This window comes from Convolutriloba macropyga, chromosome 3 (genome assembly GCF_964194025.1).
Source record: "Convolutriloba macropyga chromosome 3, txConMacr16.3, whole genome shotgun sequence".
Taxonomy (NCBI): Eukaryota; Metazoa; Xenacoelomorpha; order Acoela; family Convolutidae; genus Convolutriloba; species Convolutriloba macropyga.
This window is the reverse complement of record NC_134470.1, coordinates 67,595,222-67,614,041: the sequence shown is the minus strand read 5'-3', so window position 1 is coordinate 67,614,041 and position 18,820 is coordinate 67,595,222. Positions and strand designations below refer to the sequence as shown.

The following is an 18,820-nucleotide window of genomic DNA, read 5'->3' as shown; positions in this document are numbered from 1 at the left end:
ACCATCTGTTTTTGGTTCTCTGTGATTTTATCTTGAAGAGGAAGAGGTATTCCTCTGTCTTTGCAGAACACTGGCTGTGATCCTGGTATCAGCTTCAAATTAGATTTGTAAACCTTCAAAGCAGGTAAGTGATTGGTTGTGAAGGTCGGTGAATGTTAGAATCAGGATTCTGTGGTTGGGAGAATTTAATTCTAACATCTGATTGATAGATCAATAAGATAATGCTAGCGGCGGAACAAAATTGTAATCAAGTTTAGTTTTCTGGACATTACTTCACGACATAGCAACAAATTTTGTCATGTAACTTCTTATTTTGTTCTTTTGAAACTTTAACAAACAAAAGTTTTATGTTTATGAATGTTTCTCTGAAACCATCACATTCTCCCTCCTTTTTGTGGCAAGTTTGTTGGTATACAATTTCCAAATCCGTCGGGTTGTTTTCTATTTCTTGTTGATTTTTGCTAAGCATCTGATGATTCAGGTTGTTGATGCTCTGCAGATGATGCGGCTGCAAAAACTTCGTCTTGATGTGAAGGTCCCTAATCTGTTTGCTGAAGTTCTGGTTCCGATTGAGATATGGTTTCCTCCACGGGTGGTTCAATTTTCACATTGTCCTTGTCTATTCTCGCAATTCAGTTGTCGCTCACGACAATAATCCGTGTTGAGTTTTCGGGCTGTTTGGAAGATGTGTTCAAACGCTTCCTGATGGTTAAGGTAGCAGGAACTGTCTTCGACTTTTTATTGGCCCTGAAAAGAATTGGTTGGCACAAGTTGAAATCTACCTACATACGGTAGACTCACTCTGCGCCGCAAAAGAAGTTCAACTGGCGTTTTGCCCCTCGTCTTTGAAGTGCTGCAATGCGTCATCAGTCCTTTCGAATTTTGCTCCAATTGACACTTTAAGATTGGGAGTCCACGCTTGAAATGCCTGCTTCACTGTCTGAACTGATCTTTCAGCTAGTCCCTTAGCTCTTGGATGATAGACTGGGGATTCCATTTTCTTAATTCCCAGTAATTCACACCACTGCATAAGATAACAACTTTGAAGTTCAGGACCATTGTCTGATACTCAAGCTTTTAATATTCCGAAACTTACAAAGATTTGACAAAGATATAATTTGACTTTTCCTGATAATCTATTAACCGCGGGAAAAGCTTCTATTCAGTCAGAACCCGCGTCAACTATTACTAAGACTATGCCCTTTTCATTAACATAACCCAAGTCCATGTAGAACCGTTACTAAAAAACGGCTTCTGGCCACGTAGAGACTGTTTTTTCCAAGCTAGGCCTGTTCATTTGACAATTCTTACTTTATGTAATAAATGTTGAAAGTCTTGGGTAATGCCAGGCCATCATGCTATCATTCTGACTGATGTCTCAGTTGCATTCTTCCCAGAATAAGTCTCATTCGCTTTTGCCAAAATCAAGTGTCGTAGTTTGTGTGGAACCATTGTGTGCAGTCTGTTCATCTTTCTGCTGTTTGAAAACTTTTTCCGCGACTGAAAATTGTTTCCAATTGCCGCTTTTGATTTGTTTCATTATGTCCAGAAAGAGTCTGTTTGCTTCAAGTTCAGTTTTGATTTTTGTTCGGGATACCAAATCACTCTGAGCAGAGTAGATGTTATCGATTGCGAAGCACAATTGGTCGTTGTCGGATTCGTCTTCGTCAAGATCAATTTTGCTCAAAGCATCTGAATGAGTATTTGCTCTCCCGGTATGTACTATTCAATTGAAAGTCGAGCCCACTAGAGCTGTTGACCATCTTTTGATTCAATCTGATGCTGTGTTCGGGATCTGCTCGTCTGGTTCAAAGAGATATTTTATAGATTTCTGGTCCGTCTGTAGAGTAAATTTTCTTCCAAGAAGAAATTCTTTCAGTGCTGTGACCACAAACACTATTGCCAGTGCTTCTCGCTCTTTGTTTGAGTAGTTTGCTCCGCTGAAGTCAATTTTTTTATACATATAACTGGACGTCGTTCTTGCGAAAGAAACCCCACAAAAGTTTCTTCAGAAGGGTCAGTAGTTACTGTTGCTTCTCTTTGTAAACTGCATGGCTGTTCAAGTGGGTTAGCACATAATTCCTTTTTTTATATGTTTGAAGGTTTTTTGTTCATTTTGCCCAATGAAAAATTGCTCTTTCTCGTTTTATTTATTGGTTGCATTTTTGTTGCAAAATCAGGAGTCATTCTTCCGCAAAAATTTGCTAGCCAAATAAACAATTCGAGTTGTTTGTTGTTAGTAGGTGCCCTGGCAGTTTTTAATATATGTTTGAGATCCGGTGCCATTGCCTATTTTGAAATGGAGTATCCCAAAAAACTAACGCTATCGACTGGTTATGAACTACATCTGTTCTCATCAATAATAGAGATTTTCTCAAGTATTTGAATCTCGGCTGCAAGCATTTTTTTTGCCGACCTGCTCCTTGGTAGTTCCATAGACCAACACATCGTCTTGAAAAATCGCAACACTTTAATTTCCTTTGAGTGTTGATTCGACGCAATTCTGAAGGATTGATGAAGAGGTTTTAATCCTTGAGGCAGTCGGCGCATATTGAAGAGTCCTGAGATGTGTTGATTGTGCAAAAATCCTTTGCCTCTTCGTCAGGTTTAACTTGGTAGTAGACATCTGTGGGGTCATTTTTGATAAAATATGAGGCCCTATGTAGAATCGGGAAGATGATCTCTATGTCTCGTATTAGGTAGTTTTATCCATGACTTTCCCATTAATATGAATTTTCTAGTCAACACAAGGTCTCAGTTCTTCACTCTTCTTTCTCTGCCACATCCCTCCTTGGCGATGCATTAGTAACACTCCTTTTTGTACCGGTTCGAGGATGCTCTGTCTGACCGTCTGTTTTTTATTCTCTGTGAACTTGTCTTGAAGAGGAAGAGGCATTCCTCTGTCTTTGCAGAACACTGGCTGTGATCCTGGTATCAGCTTCAAATTAGATTTGTAAACCTTCAAAGCAGGTAAGTGATTGGTTGTGAAGGTCGGTGAATGTTAGAATCAGGATTCTGTGGTTGGGAGAATTTAATTCTAACATCTGATTGATAGATCAATAAGATAATGCTAGCGGCGGAACAAAATTGTAATCAAGTTTAGTTTTCTGGACATTACTTCACGACATAGCAACAAATTTTGTCATATAACTTCTTATTTTGTTCTTTTGAAACTTTAACAAACAAAAGTTTTATGTTTATGAATGTTTCTATGAAACCATCACATTCTCCCTCCTTTTTGTGGCAAGTTTGTTGGTATACAATTTCCAAATCCGTCGGGTTGTTTTCTATTTCTTGTTGATTTTTGCTAAGCATCTGATGATTCAGGTTGTTGATGCTCTGCAGATGATGCGGCTGCAAAAACTTCGTCTTGATGTGAAGGTCCCTAATCTGTTTACTGAAGTTGTGGTTCCGATTGATATATGGTTTCCTCCACGGGTGGTTCAATTTTCACATTGTCCTTGGCCATTCTCGCAATTCAGTTGTAGCTCAAGACAATAATCCGTGTTGAGTTTTTGGGCTGTTTGAAAGATGTGTTCAAACGCTTCCTGATGATTAAGGTAGCAGGAACTGTCTTCGACTTTTTATTGGTCCTGAAAAGAATTGGTTGGCACAAGTTGAAATCTACCTACATACGGTAGTCTCACTCTGCGCCGCAAAAGAAGTTCAACTGGCGTTTTGCCCCTCGTCTTTGAGGTGCTGCAATGCGTCATCAGTCCTTTCGAATTTTGCTCCAAATGACACTTTAAGATTGGGACTCCACGCTTGAAATGCGTGCTTCACTGTCTGAAATGATCTTTCAGCTAGTCCCTTAGCTCTTGGATGATAGACTGGTGATTCCATTTTCTTAATTCCCAGTAATTCACACCACTGCATAAGATAACAACTTTGAAGTTAAGGACCATTATCGGATACTCAAGTTTTTAGTATTCCGAAACTTACAAAGATTTGACAAAGATATAATTTGACTTTTCCTGATAATCTATTAACCGAGGGAAAAGCTTCTATTCAGTCAGAACCCGCGTCAACTATTACTAAGACTATGCCCTTTTCATTAACATAACCCAAGTCCATGTAGATCCGTTACTAAAAAAACGTCTTCTGGCCACGTAGAGACTGTTTTTTCCAAGCTAGGCCTGTTCATTTGACAATTCTTACTTTTTGTAATAAATGTTGAAAGTCTTGGGTAATGCCAGGCCATCATGCGATCATTCTGACTGATGTCTCAGTTGCATTCTTCCCAGAATAAGTCCCATTCGCTTTTGCCAAAATCAACTGTCGTAGTTTGTGTGGAACCATTGTGTGCAGTCTGTTCATCTTTCTGCTGTTTGAAAACTTTTTCCGAGACTGAAAATTGTTTCCAATTGCAGCTTTTGATTTGTTTCATTATGTCCAGAAAGAGTCTGTTTGCTTCAAGTTCAGTTTTGATTTTTGCTTGGGATACCAAATCACTTTGAGCAGAGTAGATGTTATCGATTGCGAAGCACAATTGGTCGTTGTTGGATTCGACTTCGTCAGGATCAATTTTGCTCAAAGCTTCTGAATGAGTATCTGCTCTCCGGTATGTACTTCAATTGAAAGTCGAACCCACTAGAGCTGTTGACCATCTTTTGATTCAATCTGATGCTGTGTTCGGGATCTGCTTGTCTGGTTCAAAGAGATATTTTATAGATTTCTGGTCCGTCTGTAGAGTAAATTGTCTTCCAAGAAGAAGTTCTTTCAATGCTGTGACCACAAACACTATTGCCAGTGCTTCTCGCTCTTTGTTTGAGTAGTTTGCTCCGCTGAAGTCAATTTTTTTTATACATATAACTGGACGTCGTTCTTGCGAAATAAACCCCACAAACATTTCTTCAGAAGGGTCAGTAGTTACTGTTGCTTCTTTTTGTAAACTGCATGGCTGTTCAAGTGGGTTAGCACATAACTCCTTTTTTTATATGTTTGCAGGTTTTTTATTCATTTTGCCCAATGAAAAATCGCTCTTTCTCGTTTTATTCATTGGTTGCATTTTTGTTGCAAAAGCAGGAGTCATTTTTCCGCAAAAATTTGCTAGCCAAATAAACAATTCGAGTTGTTTGTTGTTAGTAGGTGCCCTGGCATTTTTTTAAAATATGTTTGAGATCCGGTGCTATTGCCTATTTTGTAATGAAGTATCACAAAAAACTAACGCTATCGACTGGTTATGAACTACATCTGTTCTCATCAATAATAGAGATTTTCTCACGTATTTGAATCTCGGCTGCAAGCATTTTTTTGCCGACCTGCTCCTTGGTAGTTCCATAGACCAACGCATCGTCTTGAAAAATCGCAACACTTTAATTTCCTTTGAGTGTTGATTCGACGCAATTCTGAAGGATTGATGAAGAGGTTTTAATGCTTGAGGCAGTCGGCGCATATTGAAGAGTCCTGAGATGTATTCATTGTGCAAAAATCCTTTGCCTCTTCGTCAGGTTTAATTTGGTAGTAGGCATCTGTGTGGTCATTTTTGATAAAATATGAGGCCCCATGTAGAATCGGGAAGATGGTCTCATGTCTGGTATTAGGTAGTTTTATCCATGACTTTCCCATTAATATGAATTTTCTAGTCAACACAAGGTCTCAGTTCTTCACTCTTCTTTCTCTGCCACATCCATCCTTGGCGATGCATTAGTAACACTCCTTTTTGTACCGGTTCGAGGATGCTCTGTCTGACCGTCTATTTTTTATTCTCTGTGAACTTGTCTTGAAGAGGAAGAGGTATTCCTCTGTCTTTGCAGAACATTGACTGTGATCCTGGTATCAGCTTCACATTAGCTTTGTAAACCTTCAAAGCAGGTAGGTGATTGGTTGTGATGATGTTCACACCCTGCCTTGGTAGAAAGTCTCTACCAAGTAGTCCATTTTTTTTATCAGACTGCACATTAGCAAGTTGTTTTTATGCGTGCCTGCTTCGGTTCCACTCAACGTCACAAGTAATTGAGCTCAGAAGCGTTTCTTTGATGACCATCACAAGCTTCCAGATGTCTCGATTTACCATTCAACCGAGATTTACCAAGCTCAGTCCATATGTTCTATGATATCAGTGTGCTATCAGCACCTGTGTAGACCTGTATTTTTCTTTTGCAATTATAATTTTGGACATATCCTCATGTCGCACACGTCCTAACGATATTGTCTTTAGTATAAATTTTCCCCATTTCCAATGCTCACCTGAATTTTGTTTGGGTTTGACTCTACACTTTTTTGAGAAATGTCCCTTTTTTTCACATATATTGCTTATTTTACTTAGGGCTGGATTGGTGCTACGAGAATGCGACCTACTACCACACCTAGTGCACAAAATGTTGCTTTTATTAGCCGTAAATTTTTCATTTGGTTTTCGGAAGGTCCTTATGAAATTGTACTTAACTTCTTCATTATTAGCAGAAGGCTTATTACTTGATGAAGAACCTGAAAAACCATTGCCTCTTAACTGTAAAATCTTGGACAGTTCAGTAACCAACTTTGCTGGTTTTGCTTTAATACCGTCTAGTAGTCTAACATTTGTTTCAAGATCCCTCCAAACTGAGATAAACTTTTTTTTACCAACTTCTCTTCACATTGGACGCTGTTTTGAGATTTTTGAGGTCACAATAGCGTTCTTCTCTGAGACGTACAAGCAAATGATCGTCTGACTCCCCTACACCTTGTATTACGAACAGAAATTTAGCCCTTTCTACTACTCTCGCTTCAGGAGAATTATAGTTTTGAATAGCCAATCTGATATCTTTATACGGAGTGTCAATCAAATCCTTACAAATCATTAGGTTCTTATGTTTAACAATTCCATCTTACCTGCACATACTAAGAAAAAAACTGGTTACCTGAACGTCCTGTATAGTGCCATCGTTGTTCATCTTGTCTTTTTTCTACTCTGTGCGACCTTTCGCCACTAAAGACATTATCCACGCAATAGCTGGTTCTGCCTTCTGTAGATCCAAAATCAGATTGTCTACTGGTGGTCTAAACACCATTGTCGCGGTCCATAACACGGGTCAAAAGAATTCAGTAAATTGAATTTTAAACTAAATTTAAAACTGAAAATATACAATTTTATCTCGTATTTATAGTAGTTATCTATGCAAAAAATACTAAAAAAATCTAGATTAGCTAAAATTTTTTACTTGACCGAACTGGGAATAGACCTTATTTCCGGATCCCGGAGGTGATTCTCTGTCTTCATCAACTTTTCATGAGAATCATATGGCCTAGATACAATCAAATTCATTAGTTGAAGGTCGGTGGATGTTAGAATCAGGATTCTGTGGTTGGGGGAAAATACTTCTAACATCTGATTGATAGGTCAATAAGATAATGCTAGCGGCAGAACAAAATTGTAATCGAGTTAAGTTTTGTGGCCATTACTTCTTGACATAGTAACAAATTTCTTCAGGTAACTTCTTATTTTGTTATTTGAAACTTTAATAAACAAAAGTTCCAACTTTCCTAATGTTTCTTTGAAACCATCACGTTCTCCGTTTTTTGGCAAGTTTGTTGTTTTTTGTTTTATAAATCTGTCGCGTTGTTTACCATTTCTTGATGAAATTTGCTAGGATTCTGATGATTCAGGATGTTGATGCTCTGCGGATGATGACGCTGCAGAAGCTTCATATTGATATGAGGATCCCACCTCTGTTTTTTGAAGTTGTGCTTCTGATTGAGATAGCGTCTTCTCCACTGGTTGTTCACTTTTCGTATTGACCTCGTATTTACGCCTAGTTGTTTAGTGCTAAGTCCATTAACTGAGTTTTTGCTTTTAAACTGACGGTATGATGTTCTTTTTGACTTAATTGACTCATTTTCTTCTTCGTTGTAAGGAATTTTAAACTATTTATTCTGCATTCCAATCTAAGTATCTATGTTAACAGTTTAAAAATGTGCAAATCTTTGGTCAAAAGGATTATATACTTTCCTTGATTTTGCGATGTTGATTCCGTTTTTTCAAGATCATTCCAACACTTTGTTCTTTTGCACCTAGAGGTTGAAGTGTTGTCCTGCAACTGGTTGCAAAGACTCAAATGCCATAGTTTAGTATTGGTTAAACGTAAACTTTAAACTTTATAGTTTAAATGGAGCCGTGCATTTGTTGAAATCAAAATGTACTTTCATCAATATGTATTCCTAAGTTTTTTAAAGACGTTTTCTGACTGATTGCACCGATCTGCCACATTATCTCTGATTGAGAAGTTTTTCTAACCGCTTTCAAGTTTAATAGATGCGTTTTTTCTGAACTGTGTTATTTTGTTTCGTAAAAAACAGTCGGCAACAATATCGATTGACTTCTCAAATTTTTCATTGTTTGAATACGTCATTTGCTTGAAAGCGGCGTCATCAGCGAACCAAAACTGCACTTGTATCACCGCAGAACTTCTGAATATAGTTTATGTAAACCAGAAAAAGAAGCGGTCCTAGCACCAAGCCCTGCTGCCTTCCGTATTCTATTGCTAAGAAATCCGAACTGATTTATTTCAAACAATTTCACGCCTGGTTGTCTGTCACTCACATAAGATTTTAGTATTTTTTGTACACGTCCTCTCATCCTTACTTTTTGTAGCGATTCCAGAAGCAAATTTTATTTGAAATGTATCAAATGCTCTCTTCAGATCTGTGAAGACAGCCTTCACTTCTTTAAATTCAAATTGCCAGTCCTGTTTGATTCCTTCGAAGAAACTAGCTAATGCATCAAAGGTCCCTTTTTAGACAAAAAGCAAATTGATTTTTATTAAGCAAATCAAATTTTTCAAGGAATGTGGTCATTTGATCACAGAGTAATTTCTCTAGAATTTTTCCAATCCTTGGTAATAAACCAATTGGCCTGTCATTTTCTGCTTCGTAAGAATTTCTGCATTTAAAATTGGAATAACTACTGCTTTTTGAAACATTTTGGGAACGTTCCTCTTTCAAAACACTTATTGAATAAAAAAGTCAATGAAGGAACTATAGCATATTCTATTTTTTTAAGTGTGAACTTATTTAATTCATCAAAGTTAGTGATATTTTTTGTCGAATTTTCAATGACTTGTGATATTTTGTCTTTAATTGTTCCGGTCAAAAACATGCTGTTTAAAGTTCCTTTTTGTGTTCCATTTATTCCAATGTCAATTCATTTATTGGATGATTTTTTGCCGATAGCTGTGAAGTAAATGTTAAAACTTTCTATCTTCTATCTTTCTCTAATAGCACTTCTTGTTCTTTTTTTGTTTTTCCTCTCAAATTTTTTATTGTATTAATAAAGCTGCTTGATTCGTTTTTGAGTTTTTGTGCAATTTTTTTGAATTATGTTTCTTTTGTTTTCTCTTATTTTCTTTTGCACTGTATTCCTAATTTTATTGAACTGTTCCTTGTTTTCATTATTTTTGTGTCTGTGAGGAATTTAGATTAAGCTCTTTTTTTGCTGTTTAATTCTTTATACTGCTGTCAATCCAATTTGGTTGCTGAGAGTCCTTCAATTTTTTGTATGGAACATATCTGTCAACATCCTAAATGATAGCTCCATAAACAATGTGCAACAGTTTCGGTTCTGGAGTTAAATATTTAAAAAAAATTTGGCTTTTTTCTGATGTTTAATTCAAACTTGCATTCGGTTTGATATAGATCACAGTTTTGAATAAAATATTTACAATTTTTTGTGTTGAATTTCACAGTTAAAATTTGAGTACTCTTACTGCTAAACTTTTTAACTAAAGTCTGTTGCAAATTGATCCTTACAAAGATTCCGACCCCTCCTCGTTTAGATGTATTGCGTTTGCTTTTAGCAATCTCTTGGTAGCCATTAATGTTAATGCAATTTGTGTTAGATTGATCCTTGAGCTACGTTTCCTCCAATACTATTGCCAAAGGTTAACTCTCTTGTAGTTTTATCAACAGTTCAAATGCACTCAATTTTTTGTAGATCAATCTGATGTTTTGCAAGATTATTTTGTTTGCACTCATTTTTAAAGTGTTTTTTTCCTTGAACAAAATACAAATTTTTTTATTTTGTGTCGGAGTTTTAAATGCATTTTTGGAAAAATTTGAAGAACCTAAAAACTTCAAAGCCTGGACAAGAAGTTTGAGTGAAAAAAAAGAAAAAATCTTTATGATTAGGAATGACCGTAGTTATCGCAAGCCTTCAGAGTAAAAAAAAAATTGAAAAATTGAAAACTAACTTAATTTACTCTCAGAGTTGCGGATATCGCAACGCTTGACCTTTTTTTAAAGCTAAAGAGTTTTTTTCAAAAGAGAAGTGCTGAAAATGCCAATTGTCTAAAGCAGCGTTGTCTGCGGATATCGCTATACATAGTTGCCACTATTAAAGTTTCAAAATTGTCATCTGTTTTGTCTCTTGCTGCACATACTGCAAGCAGGAAGGGGTTCGATTTCTCTTTGTAAAGCGTGAGGAATAAAATTGGACATTTATCTTTTCTCATCGTCCCATTAGGTTGCAAAAATTGCGAGCAAAAACGACGGTGAGAAATTGCTGGGAACATGAGATGAAAAAAAATGAAAGGAAACATATACCTAAGACTTACTACAGCCCACCTTGCTCCGAATAATGCGTTCAAGATGGTTGAATAAAAATATTCCAACTGATAGTCCTATCAGTTTAGTATTTTTACTGCGTGGCGTTAATATGAAATATACCGCAAAATAATATTTAAAAATCAGAACAGAAAATTTTGGTTTCTACGGTTAACAAAAACAGGCAAAGAATTTTCTTTTCTCATTTAACTCTTGTTATCAGGAGGAAAATTCGTTGACTTTTTTCACGGGAGAGCTGTTCCGTTTTTTTCATAAGATTTTGCTTGTTGCGTCCACTGTCCCGTAAAAGAGAATTTTGGATGTTATTCAGTTCGTCCACGCGATTTACCGCTCTAAACGATGCTTCGTTTTGCAGATTCTTAACCATAACTGACACTGTTTAATTTTTTGTTGAACTAATCATTCCCACTTATTTTGCCTCACTGTTGATTTCGGCTTCTTGTTTAAGTATAAGTCTAGGTTTCATGAATTTCATTTATGATAGATTAATATTATTTAGAGGACTCTTGGTTTTCTTAAGCTTCCTTTTGGCACCAAAAACCCTTTTTTCATCAAAACAAAAGAAAACTTTCAGACTTGCAGATTTTTGACTCTGGACACGCATTAGCTATTGTGCCAGTTTAAAAAAATGACTTGCAATAATTCTGTTCTCATCTGGTTTGCTTTTGAGAAATTTTTCAAAAAAAAACTTCAATGTGTTTCGCAACACATTTCGACTGTCTCTAGAGTCAACGATTGGATTGCAGATTACAAAACAGTCCCTGTTTGTGTAACGTTCCTGAGTTCCGAGTCTGTTGTTTATTTAAACCTGCTTTTTTCGACATAACTAATTTTTTGTTCCTGTTTTTTTTCATATCAATTAATCCAGACACTGATACTCTCGATAGTTCATCAACTGTTTTAGTCAAAACAGTGTCACCACTCATACCTGCTGCAGTATCTGAAAAATTGCTGGAAGATACCTCACCATCCATGTTGTTGCGTTTCTTCCCCAGTAATTGATAAATGCTCTTTGATTAATGGATAAAAGAAGAATTTTTCAAGGCAATAAAGGAAATTACTCAACTTTCATTTGGTTTTTACTAAAACTGTCCAATCGTTTTTTTAAAGAATAAGTGGGAATTACAAAGGGCGGATATAAGCTGTACTTTTTTAAGGCGTACTGTGCCGATATTCTAAACAACCAAGCGCTATTGATTTCTTGTTTTGCAATGTTTAATAGAGCTTCAATAAATATGACGCAATCAAGATTTTGTTTTCTATGCATCCTGAATGAAAGAACTGAGAATGAAGCGACTGTTTTCTTTCACGTTTGTTTTCCCTATTATGCGTGGACGGACATGAATATATATTACGCTCTAGTCGGTATTGCGGTTTTGAAATATAACGCGCTTCATAAGAATTTTTTTATTCACAAAGCTAGCGTGCTTTTATGTTTTTTTGGCATTTACAAACTTATATGCTGCAACTTAGTGTATTCATTTGAAATTGTCTCTTTGTAGTGTGCAAATTTATAATTTTGTTGGCGAATACATTAATCAGAAGGATACATACTATTCATGAAATAGTTTTTGTACGAATGAGCTCTCACTTAACAATTTTTTCATGTTGACCATAGCCCGACCAACTTTAGGCTCAATTTATGTACCACCCAATTTTTTGGACGCAAAAAGCGTCAACGTAACCAAAAAAGCAGCAATGATCCTCTTAAAAGAACATTCTCAAATAAGGGATAATCAGAAAAAGCAATTCGAAATCATTGTGAGCACGTGCAGTACCACTGTGACAGCGAAGTAATTATGCATTTTTATTATATATGAAGATATTGGAGAAATGGAAATGAAGATGTGTATACTACATTAAATGCCGAGTGGTTATTTTCTTGCTCTCACTCAAGTTCGCTCGTAAAAAAAGCAGCAATTCGAGATTAGAGTGTCCGGAAGCTCTGATTCATAAACATTTGACGATTGAACTTAGGCAAAATTGATCCAAATTGAACGAATTTTTCTCTGCAGTTCGACTGCAATTAGAACTTTCATGGGTTATCTAAAATTTAAGCATTTTCCCGCTTTGCTGAAAAGTTTTCTGATATTTTTAAATCTTACGATGACTGCTTCGAAAGTAGCCGCGTCTGCTACCGGCAATGATAAACGTTCGATCAGATGTTCGATCAGACGTTCGATCAACTAGTTTTTTTAAATCACTTTTCGCGGAAGGATATATTCATCGTAGAGAGTTGTGAGTGGTATCACCAGAAAAATGGCAAAGTGTAGAAAATCAAAATAAAAGCATTTTTTGAAGTTTTGCTTATTCCTAGAAAAAACTGAGGTTTAAATATTTGTGAACGTTACCGAATTCTAAAATTTTGTCATTTTAACTTTTTTTGTCATTTTGCCGAAATTTTGATCAAATTTTTTTAAACAAAGGAAAAATTGGCAATCATTTTTTCTTTGCATTCATGACGAATTATGCAGATCTACTGAGTTGCTTAAACCAACTCTTTGGTCGGAAATTTGTCCAAATCTTTTGTAACTTCGGATTTTTTTTCATTTTACATATGAGGCTAATTTAACCACCGGTTCTCGAGTAAATGTTCTGGAAACATCATTTCAGAGGCTTTTGCTAGCTTATATCAATGTTTTTCAAATTTGCAGCATTTGTTTGATATCTTGATATCTTATGATATGATTGATATCTTAAGTCATCTTTTTGTCGAAAACCTATTTCCTAATTGTCAAAACAAAGATGTTTTCTAATAGCCGCGCAGCAATTGCCGGGCCAGTTTTCGTCTCATTGTTGATTTTTTGTTATGGAGAAAGGTTCAAATTGTGTTTTGGGCTTGTTTATTATAATTTTTTTTTTGCATTTTGCTTCATCCCATTTATTGACAAGTCTGTTTTTATTTAAAAACTCAAATTATTAAAAGTTTAATTCTTATTTAAATGACGCCCAATGAATAAATATTGTCTTTTTTCTCGCTAATGTTTTTATAGCTCGTTGTTTCCTCCGATTAATATGCCTCCGACAAATTGTTTCGTAATTTTTGAAGAGTTTTGGTGTTTAGCCAGCCTTTGATTTTATTTTTGTATTGTAAATCAAGTGTAAAATTCGCTATCTAGAGAGCTAATAAAGAAACTATCTAACGCTTTCATTTGATGTCTATTGGTTTTTTCGCTATTATAATCCAATAATCAAAAAAATTCCTCGTCTTTTTTGATATGTTCACTTTTCAATCAAATTTGCAATATTGGTTAAAAAAAGGATTTAAAGGATAAACAGTAATAGTGAGACCAGATTTGTTCCAATAAAAAAATTTTTCAATTAAAATTTATCGGATTGTAGTCCTGCGCAATCTTTTAACAATTTTTTTTGCCTTTTGTCTCTTTTATGTTAATCACAGACATTTTACGTGATTGTTTTTAATTCAAAATTTAATTGCTGACAGATCAGACTTACATGCAAATGAAGGCCAATGAGTACTTGTGGAATTTTCAGCAAAAAGCTTTTATTCTATTAATTGAAATCTTATGTTTGGTATGACTTGTTGTCTTAGGAAATAAGTTTTCAAAAAAATTTTGGTCCTTTGAAACCTGCCCTTTTAAGCTCATTTTACCCCTTTTTAACGTATTCATCTTTTCCATTCAATTTAATTAAATTGTAGCCTTCATTATTGTTTTACTTTTTAAGTACACGTTTTTTAGTGTTGCAACTTTTCGTATTTTTTATTACTGTTGGACTTTCTCTGCTGTTTTTTTCCGGGTATCATATTAAAGACAAGATACTAATTAATGGCGTGGAAAGACAGCTCATTCAATTGCATATATTAGTTCCATTTCGAAGGTTGTTTTTATATGGTTCGACACTGTTTCCTGACGAACTTTAATTAAATTCTGATTTTTTCCTGGTTTTTATTCTTTTTGTAGTTGTATGACACTCTACACATTCACAGATCTTAATAGTTGTGCATTGAAGTATAAAAAGAAGCCCTTCCATTCAACAGCTAATGGTTTGCATGACTTTGAAAAATAATTGTTTTTGAAAAAGCAAAAATAAGTTTAAAAGCAGTTGTTTGTTTTTGTCTACTTGTTATTCACAATACTCAATTTTGTTTAACTTAGTGAAACTCAATTTTGTTTAACTTTTTTTTTATCTGCAGCTCTTTCGGCTTCGTCATTAAGTTATTACAAATAAAATAGATAGTCGTAAGAATCGGCCGTAATTTATTTTCTGTTTTTGCTTTGTTTTCTCTCTTAGTCTCCATGAGGGAAGGTATCGTCAGCATTTAATATTACATTTTTTGTATATTGGTTTGAGGTTAAATCGGAGGTTTAAATGGATACACCGATTGTTTTCTAACAATTTATGAAATTTAGAGTTTTCTATCTCTATCGCAAATGATATACAATTAACTCAAAAACTTTGGAAGTACATCGTCTATTTTTAGACATATTACAATTTGATCGCTGACCCATTGATTCTTCAAGTACGGGTAGGTTGTGTTGACTCGGTTTGTGACAATCTTATGATAAAGTTCTTAAAAGATTTTTGAGAAATTAATTAAACGAGTATTTGCTAAATACAGACACAACAAAAGAACAATAATTAACAATTTTTGCTTTAAATAAGAACTTAAAATAAACATAAACAGTAAAAATTAAACACTAAACAAAAAGCACTGCAGCCTAGCTATAAATTAAAACGAAATGAAATATTTACAGGGAACTTATTAATTTACAAAATCTAAACAATTGAGAAACACAAAACAGACAAAACAGCAATTAATAATTAAATCTGTACATCAAATTAAAACTTTACTTTTGGCAAAAAAGGTAAAATGAAATAAACTCGACATATGAAACAATAGTTATCACGTTCACTTTTTAAAGCTACGAAATAAAATATTCCTGATCAACTTGGGAAAAATTAGCACCCCTGATTTTCATTGGGCAATAGAAAACTTCTAGGTAAACTGCCCCAGAAGTTGTTTTGGGCGCTATGCAACATATTTTCATTAGGATTTATATTTTCCAACTCATTCATTTGGGCAAAATTCCATCCTTCCGTTTGGGCATCTTGGGCAGGGGTGCTATTGAAATTACCCATATTTTGGAGCTGGCTTAATGGATACATCTGCTGCGACTGTTGTGAGATAACTGGCAAATCTAATTTGGGCATCAACAAATTTGAACTCGATGAGCTGTTTTCATCGCCTGGTAATGTAGCATTGCTTTGCTCGCAGAAACTTCTAGAATCTTCTGGGATCGAAACGTGCAACGGTTCTGTAGAGCTACAGGCGTTGTTGTCGTTGATGTTGTTGATTTCAGGAGTTTGAGGAGTAACTTGTGAGATTTCGGAAGTTGATGAAGCTACGCTTTGAGGTGCGAAGTTCTCATCCTGATAGCAAAATGATTTCAACTGAGGCTCACTAGCGCAATACGAAGAAACATTTGAAATTTCTTCAATGGTATGATCAACCTCTGAAAACTGCCGTTTCTTGTTAGCTACTGACGGAGCAAAGTTTACCATTTCGCTATTTAGAAGATTGCTCACACCTAAGTTTTCGATCGAGAAACTCGGTTTAAATTGAGGTATGTTTGTGGGTCCAGTAGGTACATTACATGGGGCAAGTTGTCTTGATTGCTGATTTACAGGTGTTGACATAATCTGACTGGATCCCAGATTAGATGATATCTCATTTCGAGCTAAGCTTCGAGCATAATTTGGAAACGGGTACGGTTTGATACCGTTCTGGAATGTTACGGGATTAACATAGGACCCTTGATTGCCAGTAGGAACAGGAATGTTTCCAGTTTGTTGACCGTAATTAGCGGTTAAGGTTGAGTTTGAAGCTGGCTGAAAAGCTGGCGGTAGGTTGTGCGTGATAGCAGAGCCAGTGCTAGGCATGAAACCCGTTGCAAAGTTAGATCGGTTGCTATGGATACCAGTGGCATGCAGCGGGTTCGCAACTGCGTTGAAGCTTGGTTGAAAATGGATTCCGTTCATGTGACCTGACGCAAAATTATTTTGTGGTCCTAGTTGATGATGGCCTGGTTGCATAACTGGTGGTCTCGGTGGTGGGTATTGGGTAATTGCGGCAGGTGTGAATGAATTAGGGTTGGGATAAGGAGCACTGATGGGTCGCAAGGGCATCTGATTTTGCATGTTTTGTTGGAAGGGTCGAATGTGCATGGGTAACTGGGGGTGGTAGGGGTGTTGATAGTGAGGGTAGTGAGCCATGATAGGGTGTCCCATTGGGTGTTGTAGATGATGAAATGGCATTCGAGGCAACTGTGCTTGTAGAGCAGACATCAGACAGCTCCTATAAAACAAAAAGATCTTCTCTCACAAAACTTTTCTCATATGTAAAATGCCAGATCCTTAGATCTTGGTTGTTGTCGTTAAACTTAATTTAAAATTTGAAATGTCTACAAAATTTGAATTGTCCTAATTTGGCGAACATCTCATTTTTTAATAATCCGATTTGATAAATCAAGAAGCAAACTCTTATGGTACTTTTTTATTTGTAGAATTTCCGAGAATTTTAAGAACAAATTTTGGAGATAATCTAAATGATTTTTCAAAATTGTCCTTACTTTTCTTGTGCATCGCGGAATCCTTTTGCAAATGGGTTGTGATCAATTTTGAGCTGAGTCATCGCTGAGTTCTGATATGCAGTCACTGCCACGAATTTCAGCTTTTCCATCGTCAGCTTCACTGATCCAAACCCAGACCGAGTCTCATTGATAATCACTAACTGCGGCTGGTAGAAACTCATCGAGTTCAAAATGATCTGACCTTTCTCCTTCGATTGTTTGTTGTTTGTTAGTTTGACCTTCGCGAAGCTAATTTCCTCGGATCTGTTCCAGAATTTTCCCTCGGCTGGTGAGGAGGGGTGGCGGCACAGCATAGTTTCTGCAAAAGAAATAATTTCTAGATTTTTTTCGGCAAAGTGTGCATGATATCTTATTCTGATACAAAAAAATATATACTAAATTTATGAAAACTTTCTTTAACTTGAAAACGGTATAAAAAGGTTCTTCAATATGCCCATGATTACAAAAATTATTGTCAATTTTGTTCAATTTTAATTAACTAAATTACCTATGGTTACAAAACCCTTGTTTAATGTTGATCCAGCAGCTCATCTCGCAAAATTGTTTACAATTTGTGCAAAAAAACTTTCTGAAAAAAATAAATTTTACCTCTGGGAAGTTGTTGATTTTTGCCCACAATCTTCCAAGACCCTCCCGAAAATTTCCACGAGTTCTGATCGGTCGGCTTGAAATAAATGTAAACACTATAAACATCGGTGGGTTTGAAACCGGATATCTCTAAAGAAATTTGAGGGAAAATTCTTCTGCCCGATTTGGTCACAATCATTTCAGTGCTCACAGCTGAAAATTTGTTCCATAATTCTTCGTTCACGAGCTCAATTCGAATGTTTTCATTCTGTGATACAAAATTATCTTCATGCAAATCTATAAACTGAAAAACTTTTTCGGCTTTAGATTTGTCGACTGCGAAGTTTTCAGGCTCGTTTTTCGATTTATGAGCCTTTCGGCTGTTTGAGGCACCTGTATTTTCGCATTTCGGCTCTCTTTGTTGAAGTATCGCAGCGGTTAAGCTTTCCGGGGGCGCGGAATTATTTGAGTTGAGGACTATTTGTTCAGTATTAAGAGTTTGTGTGGGTTCAAGTTCATCTAGTGCTCTGATTTCGTAGCAAATTTCGCTGCTTTGTCCTTTCACTTCTTCGGGTGAACTGTAGTAATACACGCTGTTTTGAGCTGCTTGAGTCGAAGGATTCTTCAACAAATCCAGCTGACGGCCAGAGGGTGGGCTGTCGTGATTTTCTGGGTAGTGCTCAGTTTCGGGCGTCGATCCGGGAATTATAATAAGATCACTAAATTCTGACATCATCATTGAAACAAATTTTACGAAGCACCAAACTTCGATTGAAATCTTAAACCCTGAATGGGCTAAATTAAAAGTTTTTGATATCTATCCGGGCAATTGGGCAATTAATGGGCTTTTTAGAAGCCGCCAAGCCGAAAAATCGAACTTAATTGGCTATTTAATAGTTGATTATTTAATTGTTACGTAATAACTTGAAGTGAGCAGCGAATGAAAGATGCTCTTTTTAAGCTGAGAAATAGTTCAACTGAAAGGCCAAAATTTTTTGATTGACAGGTCAGAATTGAGTTGTTTTTCTAGTGTTAAGCGGGAGACGCAAATCAACATTCAACTTCAAACTGGTTTTTTGTTCTGATTCTAGTAGAAATGA

The 18,820-nt window shown here is 35.9% G+C and overlaps 1 protein-coding gene across 1 annotated transcript; it reads right to left on the bottom strand.

Annotated features, from left to right (window-relative positions):
* Positions 1–15,130: 15,130 nt before the first annotated feature.
* LOC142336384 (uncharacterized) lies at positions 15,131–18,680 on the bottom strand. The gene is made up of 3 exons (XM_075385172.1): positions 17,742–18,680; positions 17,133–17,451; positions 15,131–16,858 (listed from the first exon to the last, which is right to left on the bottom strand). The coding sequence occupies exons 1-3, from the start codon at positions 18,457–18,459 to the stop codon at positions 15,463–15,465; spliced, it is 2,433 nt and encodes an 810-aa protein (XP_075241287.1). The 5' UTR covers positions 18,460–18,680; the 3' UTR covers positions 15,131–15,462.
* Between the last annotated feature and the right edge of the window lie 140 nt (positions 18,681–18,820).